Source organism: Empidonax traillii, unplaced genomic scaffold (assembly GCF_003031625.1).
Source record: "Empidonax traillii isolate 1590-97213 ecotype Southwest subspecies unplaced genomic scaffold, ASM303162v1 scaffold447:size986111, whole genome shotgun sequence".
Lineage (NCBI taxonomy): Eukaryota > Metazoa > Chordata > Aves > Passeriformes > Tyrannidae > Empidonax > Empidonax traillii.
Genome location: NW_020955640.1, coordinates 293,771 through 302,945, shown reverse-complemented (window position 1 = coordinate 302,945; position 9,175 = coordinate 293,771). Strand labels below are relative to the sequence as shown.

At 36.6% G+C, this 9,175-nt stretch overlaps 1 protein-coding gene across 3 annotated transcripts in view; it reads right to left on the bottom strand.

Annotated features, from left to right (window-relative positions):
- Positions 1–1,054: 1,054 nt before the first annotated feature.
- The window catches only part of MOV10L1 (Mov10 like RISC complex RNA helicase 1), a 35,048-nt gene continuing 26,927 nt past the window's right edge, over positions 1,055–9,175 (bottom strand). For all 3 annotated transcript variants that reach the window (XM_027894910.1, XM_027894911.1, XM_027894913.1), the window contains 8 exons: positions 8,896–8,995; positions 8,302–8,466; positions 6,681–6,854; positions 5,751–5,900; positions 4,056–4,163; positions 3,226–3,363; positions 2,366–2,457; positions 1,055–1,863 (listed from right to left, as the gene is read on the bottom strand). In XM_027894910.1, the coding sequence (XP_027750711.1) occupies positions 1,854–1,863; positions 2,366–2,457; positions 3,226–3,363; positions 4,056–4,163; positions 5,751–5,900; positions 6,681–6,854; positions 8,302–8,466; positions 8,896–8,995 (937 nt within the window). In that variant the 3' untranslated portion in view covers positions 1,055–1,853. The remainder of the gene's footprint in view (positions 1,864–2,365; positions 2,458–3,225; positions 3,364–4,055; positions 4,164–5,750; positions 5,901–6,680; positions 6,855–8,301; positions 8,467–8,895; positions 8,996–9,175) is intronic.

Here is a 9,175-nt window from a genome sequence, read left to right as displayed (position 1 = left end):
ACCTTTGGAACGACCAGCTCTCCCTGTGCATCAAGCTGCTGGAAAGAACTGTTCTGAAGGTGTTAAGCACTGTTTAATTCTGTACAATTCCATAGGGTAGGTCTCTCTTCAAACAAGGTTTTCAGTAGCAGCTGGGCAGGCAGAAATGCATTGCAAGATAAGGAGGAAGACAAAGTTGGTTTATACCACACAGAACAACTTCTCAGTCACTCATAAGCAGGAGCATGCAGGGTGAAGTGAAAGGGTTAGAGGAAAAAAATGTAGTTTCAAATGTGTAACAATAGATCCAGAAACAGAATCCCCCTTCTCCTCATTCTTCAACACAAAATGAGTGCAAGCTTCTCTGGAACCATTTTTTAAGACTGTCAGATATTCTTAGCAACTCGGGAAAAAGATTGTGGACAATATCAGTTACATCAAGAACAGTTACCAGTGAAAAGAGTCCATGAGTTTCTCCACTTGCAAAATGTTGCTGTTGGATGAAAGAGTTTTTGTTTTCTTCACTCAAAATTGTGTACTTGCTCTGTAAACTAATAACTCTTCTAGAAAAACCAACACCACATATGATAATAGGCATTGGTCATCTGACTTTTGCTGACTATCAAGTAGTTTATCTTTGTAGAAACTGATGTCAACGTGCAAACTATTAGTTAAAAGATTATTAAATTGTAGCTATTAAATATCACAATATAAACAATCCTCTGCTCCTTTGCTATGCAAAGGTAATGGCAATACTAATCAGAAGTTCTGGATTGTATCTTGCAATAAAGGAAGCACTGTCCCTTTCCATTACAATCTACATACTGTGCATTGCAAAGGAAAGAAGTGCAGTGCACACTAGGAATGGAAGTGATATGAGTGGACTGTAAACAAGCAAACAAAAGCTTGGTATCTCCCCCCCCATTTGTTTCTCTGTAGTCTATAGTCCTATATAAAATGCTTCTGCCTGTTACAGAAAGCCATCTTGTTGTGCAGAGAGTTTATAAACAGTGTATAGTTGCCCAGCTATTCCTAAAGTGCTGTGTGGTAGGACTTAATCACCAAGGAGAGAACAAGGAATAGAGAAAAATGCTGTTTAATGGGAAAGCACAGTGCAAAATGAAACCAAAAGCAGGAATACTGCTAAACCATCAGTTATTTAATTTTGGCAAAATAAAACAAGGTACTTTATTCTACAGTGTATTTATAGAGAGGAAAACACATTTTCTATTTTTCTTTTCTTATATTTTTTTTTTTATTTTAACCCACCCCTGACATACACCACAGCACATAGCTGGACTGCAGTGGAAACCAAAGGCCTTAAAAGCTGGAAGTAGAGTTTTTAAGCATGCTTGGCTTAAGGTATTCAACATCAGTTGAGTGGAGATGTTAAAGTATCATCCCAGTTCACATTGTAGATATATTACTGTACACTCCCCATGACAATGACACGACACACATGTGTTCTTGGGACAGTCCAGTTTTAGGTGGCACTACAGAAGTCAGAGAAAACTGAGAAGCTGAAACAATTATAGAATAAGGAAAAGCTGATGTCAGAATTCTTCAATATATTTCTTCTGAAACCTGGAGGATTCAGGCATATGGTTATAGATTCAGGCCTATTCTTCTTTGCAGAGGCCAATTCATATACATTTTAAACAGGAAAGCAAGTAAGTTGCCACTGCTATACTGTAATTTCAACCTTTTCCCTTCTTAAGAAAAAAAAAAACTTGTTTGCAGAAACTTTCATCCATTTTAGAATGCTTGCCTCTCTCTGAGGACAAAAGTGCTTGACTTGCTCAGGGCTAAATTTCTGTTAAGTATGCTTAGTTTCAAAACAGTTGAGGACTGAATGCATCTTGAACACTGAAAAACTAGTCACACCTGTAAATTAAGAGGGGTAAGAAAAAATCTTGCTTATCTTTCCATAAACAACAGTTTTGATTAAAAAAAAAGGTAGTATCGTCTAGTACATAATACCCATTTAACACAGTATTACATGTTATAAGAAGGGACATATTTAAATCAAATTTCAAAAAATTTTCTTTTTTAATTACAGGGAAATCACTTTAAACAGTTCCCCTGTCCACACATCCCCTTTATGGTCATCAAATACATCATCATCATTTGGGGATACATAAGATACCAAAGTCAACAGCAGCTGTTATTTAATAATTAATACTCAGACTCTTCTAATGGGGTCGGAGAAAATATGGTTACATTACATGTCATTATGTTTATACAATGTTTACTTAGGAATGCAAAATCCAATCGCACTATGATATCACATATTGTTGTATTGATCAATCTTTCAAGTGACACTAGTTTTAAAATTATTGTAATATGATCCATATCTAGCAAGGTTAAAGTGAAGACCAGAACTTACTTCTGCAGGCATTCCAGCTCCGAGGGCAGGTCACAGCCTACATAAACTCTATTCATTAAACTATATTCTAACAGCGCACAAAAACAGGGATCCTACAAGAGAACATTGATATATAATTGCAGTCATACTGCTCTGTGAAATGAATTTTTGAACAAATTAACATGGCACATGAATGCAAGAGATTTAATATGACCTTTTCAAGAAACAGAACTCTAGAAACGGTGCAAACATGGTGTAACATGGGAGGAAGACATCTACAGCTGCTCAAATTTACATATGTTACATGTAGGTGTAGGGGACTAAACTTTCTATTCAGACCACTTGTGGAATACTGCTTTCCTTCCTATTCTTAAAATCAGACATAACATCAGGTATTAAGAAAAGCTCAGCTTACTCCCATGAAAGAACCATTAATGGGTTCAAAAAGAAACTGCCTTCCTGGCAGCTGCTGCACGAATTGTGAACAATCACTTCTGCCACCCTCTATTTAAAAAGTGAAGCAACTGCATTTTGTGAGGAATCTGACTGCGTGAGGTTATTCAGAAGATGCTTACTGGACTTGCAGGCCGCTGCAGAACTTCAGCATTGAGGCTCTGAACCTCTTCAAGAGATGAAAAGGACTATGAGCCTGTATGCACAGAGTACCATTTCCTTTGTGCTTGAAATCTGCTGTGTGGGTGCCTGAACTGTCTATACTTACAGGAACCCACAGTGTTTATATATTCCCAAATGCAGAGTGAGGACAATGTACAAACTCTTAACATATTCCAATGCTCCCTCACATCAGATTAACACACAAAACCATTCAATTACTGTGGCAAGTTACACATGCAATTTAAAGATATAAAACCAAAACTTACTTTCACAAGAACATGAGGATTTCCAATGACAATCAGCAAAGCTTTTGCTCTAGTAATTGCTACATTAAATCTCTTTGGGTTACAGAGAAAGCCCAAACAGTATTTTTCATCATCAGTTAAGTCTTCCTGAGATCGCACCTGAAATAAATTAAGGATAATTTTAGAAACAGAATAACAAGAACACAACTTAGTAGCCATAGTGTAACTTAATATTTCCTGACTGCAATGATTCACTCAGTTGAATGACAATTCACAGTGTGTCTTTTCTGGAAGCCTTCTTCAGCAGTCTCAGTGTGCTTTGACTTAGCTTAGAAAAAAACAGCCAAAGCAACTAGGTGTGCTGTAACTGTTGCTCACTTGTTTTTCATCTCTATTTTGTCTATATTTGAACCTATATTTGAAAAAAGAAAATTTTCATGACCTAAATAATGAGTTCTTCTAAATAAGAACATAGTACATACCCAGAACTACTTTAAAAGAACACAGTGCTGGACTGAAAAGCTATGGTATGAGGTGGAACAAAGAAAGAAAGCACTGTACCACAGCCCTCAGGAAAAAAAAAAAGGTGAGAAAATCCCACAGACTCTTCCCCCAAGCCACAAAGATGAAGTACTCAGTACAATAATTTAAACAGAAAGAAACAGATTTTTAATAATCCAGATTTTAAGAAGAAGAATAACTCTACACGCATGCACCTACAAATAAGCTCTATCTTCAAATACTGACAAAAATACAGCCTGTAATTTTTTCAAAGGCCTATATCTAAAAGGAAATGTAGAGAATTAGACACATGTAAAAACACTCCATAGGACCATAATAAAAATACGTACTGTTGATAAGATGATAACTGTATACTCCTGCCCTTGAAACTCTTCTACTGTGCCAACTTTAATGTCTGCCAGATCAATACTTCTGAGAAGAAATTTAATTTTTTCCACCTACCATAAAATAAAAAAGTGTTTGAAGGAATGAAGTTTTACATTTGAGAGTGGATTACTTTCACACCAAAACCACACCACATATACAAGTATGTGTTTTAACATGGAAATGTCGATTAAACAACTTAGAAAGTTGTGTAATAAGTGCTAATAAGTAATAAAGTACTTCCTACCATAATTTAAACAGAAAGCAAGAGATTTCTAATAATCCAGATTTTCAGGACAAGAATAATTTAGCTCCATAAACTCTCTTCTTCCAGAGGGCATCATATCCAAAACCATGCAAACCACAAATGTGGTAGGGCAAGCATCTTCCTCCAGCCCCTCAAGAAGACTGTACAGAGATTCCACCTTTGCTTGCCAGGTCCATCATACAGAGTGAAAGACAGAGGTGAGATACGATCTAAAGTTCCCTCCCAAAAGGAGAAAGAGTCTCATGCACTGGGATCCTGGAACAAGTGAGATCAGTACACTGCTGTCTGCTAAAAGCTGTTTGAAGATTATACCTGAAGTGCGCCAATAAATTTAAGAAGATATCATGCCCGGCTAAGATGAGGATTAGAGTTGAAGACTACTTTCTAATCGGTGTTCCCACAATACAAATTGACTTTCTTGAAGCAGATGTTACTATCACATGCCTTGCATCACAGGCAGATGACGGACACAGTCACATTAAATCATGTGAAAATCATCATTTAGGGAGTGTAAGAGGTTCAGTCACTTCAATACTACATATATGAAAACCAAGTAGTAGCTGTAAACATGGGCAGGTGCAGACACCTGACCAGTCAGATCAGTAGAAGCAGAGCTTTAATTTGCAAGTGAGATCTCTTCACAAGGGCTTGGTCTTTTCCTCACACCTCACAGTGTTTTTCCCAAGCCACGCATACAGGGTTATGAATACTGAAATGTGAACACCAAGAAGAACTATGTGCACACTCTCCAGGACCTCCTCTGGAACTGAAAGGGTATTAATTTTATTTTAGAAATGAAAGTAAACATCACATATTTAACACAGCTGAACATAAATACTTTTAAAAATAAAGCACAGCATTTGAATTTGATGTTCAGCATTCTCTATGTTCAGCATTCTCCAGAGGTTTAAATAGCAGCACAAACTTCAAGTCTGACTACAGGTCAGCTAAGGAGTCACAGTTTCTCTAGTCTCTTCTAAGTCATAACAAGGTGACATGCCACTTACTTAACTACATTTCCTTTTTGTTCTGGTCCTCAGTACAGAAAGTACCAGACCGCTGTTCCAGCTATTGGATACTATAAATTCTTGACGTGCTGTCTTTACTTCTAACAACTGAAAAATCTGCTTCTGTCTCCAAATCTGACTCCTTAATAATTTCCTGATTTTTAAAACTAAAAAACCAGTAGAATGACATTAGTGCTTTCTCTAGCTCTTTATTTCAATGGTAGCATCATTAACGATTGATAGTACAATATGTAACATGACACACTGCAGTGAAATTTTGAGGTACGCCTCCCTGCTTTAACAAACAACAGCCACAATATAAAACCACAAGATGAAATACAGCAACTGTGAACCTTTTAAGATATTAGACCTGTTAAACATTATACCTGTTTACGATATGGTGTGATCACTCCAATATCTGTCACTGACACTGCAGCGTTTTCATTTTTAGCAAGGTGGCAACAGTACTGCATCACTTGAACTGCTTCAGCTGGGTTAAACCATGAAGGACTGTGACCTTCACGAGTTTCAGTGCCCTGTTTTAGGGGAAAGGAAATGAGATGACAGGGATTCAGGTGCAGAAATGACTATGTACTTATTAATCCATTATTCTTATACATCCTGAATGCAAAAGAGTGATGGAACATTATATATAATTTCTCTTCCTTTCTATACATCTTTTCCAATGAAAAAGTACCACCAAACGTTTTATAATTTTTTATACATATATAAAGAGAATTGATATGACAACTGTACTTTAGGTGTGCACCAAAGGAGTTAAATCTCAGCTAAAGAAAACATGTGTTAGCAAGTTGGTATCTTGCTTTTGTGCAAGGTAGAAGAGTTCAAAACCAAGCCTCTTCAAGCAGGGGATATTATCACTTTTTACTAACTTCTTTGAAGACTAAGGAAAAACTTTTTTTCCAAGGTAGTATTTTTTCCCCTGCTCACTTAAGCCTTAATAGCCCTTTGTGGTTTTAGAGGATTGTATCCATTTCAATGTAGCAAACTCCCATCAAAAGTAAGCTCAAGGCAGCTGACGGTAACTCCATCTTGGTCATCTGCTATGAATCAGAACTCGTATCGAAATGTCTGTCCCACAATACACCTAAACAGGCAGCTGCTCAAGTTCTTAGCAAATATTTGACTTCAGTAGTTGTTTCTAAAACTAGATGCTCAGAAAGTCACATTACTTACAAAAGGCAGTTTGTTCTTTTTCATATCCTTTCTAGAATTCATTCTAAAGAAAACTCTTCCACAACATCAGCAAACTGCTATCAGGCCTATGTAGTTCACTATATGAACATTTTACATACCTTTATTCCATGAAAAATTAACGGAAATCCCTTCCTGGGCAATTTCCCCCAGTTCAACAAAGAAGTTACTACTGAAGCGTCTGCACAAACTTCTAGCTCCTTATGATAAAACAATTTAGATGGCAAGGCAAGCAATGCAGAATGTGACCTGTAGTTCTTCGTGAGTTTTGTGATCTGCAAAGTCAAACCCCAAAATCCAAAACTGAAACAGGTAATTCATCAGACTTCTCAGAACACAGCTCCCAAGCAGATATTACCTTACCATCTTCTAGCATTTAGCATTTCTAAAGCTGCCAAATAACTGTAGTCAAGGCAAAACCTGCTGGTTGATCTAAAAACTAGGTCAAAGCAGTTTTTTGAAGGACCATCTCTTTCCTCTCCAAAGAAGAAACAAAAAGAACTGAATGTACATGATAGATGGATTGGTCATTCTCTATTTTTTAAAAACATTTGATCTATAGGCTCTCTTTTTTTAAGAGTTTGATTATTTTCATGGAGTTTCTATGGATGTAACCTGTTATTGTGAGGAAGTCTTGACAGGCAAAAAGGGAGCATCAGAACAGCTGACAGAAGTTGGCCTTAAGACACTCAAATGTATTAGTCTTTAAATGAAAGAACAGTCTTAAGGAAACATTCTAGACAGTAATAAGCAGTTTGAAAAAAATATGTCCCATAAAAAGGATAACACAGGATATTTCATTCCAAATGTATCCTGAAAGCCCTCACACTTCCTGCTCTCTAACTATGCCAATTCTCCTTAAACACTGTATACGGAACACAACAACAAGTTTGCTGTAACAGATTTTAGGAGGAAGCATGACAGTTTTTTCAGCAGGCTGAACTTGACCTAAAGCCTAGGGCCATACCCTCTCACTTTTCGCTCTTAAGTGTGCCATCAGATTTCCTCCCTTCTCTACTTACATGGTCACCTAGTTCTCTTTTGTTCTCAGTTTAATTCTTCAAAGTATGCTACCATAAAAATAGGAAGGCATCTTAGGAAGTTTGACTTTAGCCCTATTTTTCAGATTCAGACAGTAATTCAAAGCAGCTGGAACATCTGTGCTTGTTTATATACTACACCACCTCTGCCACTTAAAACAGACTTTAGGTATTTCTCCATACAAGAGTTTGTGGAAGCTATCCTACGGAGGAAAAGATTATAAAGAAATAAGAACAGTTCCCCTTTTTCTCTTCCTGAAACATGATATTTACAAAATTAATCTTTAAACAGGAATCTTTGTTTGTCTTTTTATGTTAAAAACAGAAGTTGTACTTGTTCATCTGTGGAAAATTAAGTTATGAAGTTATGGTAAATGGGGACAATGGAGATGAAAAGAAATTTTAAGCTATTATTTACAATTGTGCTTTGTGCACCCTATTTGACCTATTCTGCCTAAGAATAGAGGACCCCTTCAAAGAAAGGTTTTAACATGCTGGAGGGCTCAGCATCCTTACTATTCATAGTATATATGCAAAATAATCAAGCTTTTATAAGAACTAATGCTCAAGCTAAACTTATTACTAAGCATCAGGGAGCAAAATGGTGGTAAGGAAACAGCAGGAGCCACAATTTCTTCTTTTTTGATTCAGCTGAAAAATGTTAATGGAAAGTTTAACTCACCAATAAAGGATTATATGCTCCACAGGCACCAAAAGCATCCTCATCTCTCAGATAAAGCTCTCTTGATGTCAGTCTTTCCAGCAAGGACATACTTAATCCAAAAGTCAGCGCAAGTTTAGATTTTATTGTTGGCCCTAACTGCTTTGGATCTCCAACAAGAATTATCTGTATATGCAATTAAAAAAATCCATCTTACATTAAAACAGTTGTTATTGAAAATACCTTTTTTAATGACATACACATTTCAGAATTCAGAGATCAATTCGTATCAAGTATTCTGCTTTCCTTCAAACATCTGTTTGCAAAGAAGGGTTAGCGCCAGGATAGCAGTATGTTGCTGTCGTAAACTAAGAACACATATTTTTATTTTGACATCTTCCACACACTGATCCAGTCCAACATAAACTTATTTTAGATGTAAAATAAACTTATTTTAGATGGGAATTGATATGGTGCATGAATGAGATCTATTAAAAATACTCAGAATTTCATACTCATTACCAGAAAATGACTGCTTGAATTCTACACCATTCACAGAAATCAAAACAATAAACCAACTTTCTTCCTTTCAGTAAATGATGTTAAGAGAACTACCTGTCCATGAGCTTCTGAAATCAATCCAATAGGAATCAGGCTCTCCGGTTCACTTGCTTGCCCTGCTTCATCCAGAATCACATGAGTGAAGTGTCCAAGCCTATAATTAAATAACATTAACCTGAAACAGGGCTGTTTCCAGATTAGTTCATTCTGCCACCCTGTGGATGACCTCAGCAATTCTGTTAAGTGTGACCTCAGCAATATCCTTGTCAAGTGTGCCACGCAACTCCACACACACAGAGCAAAGATGGATATTTTTAATAGGAAATACAGAAAA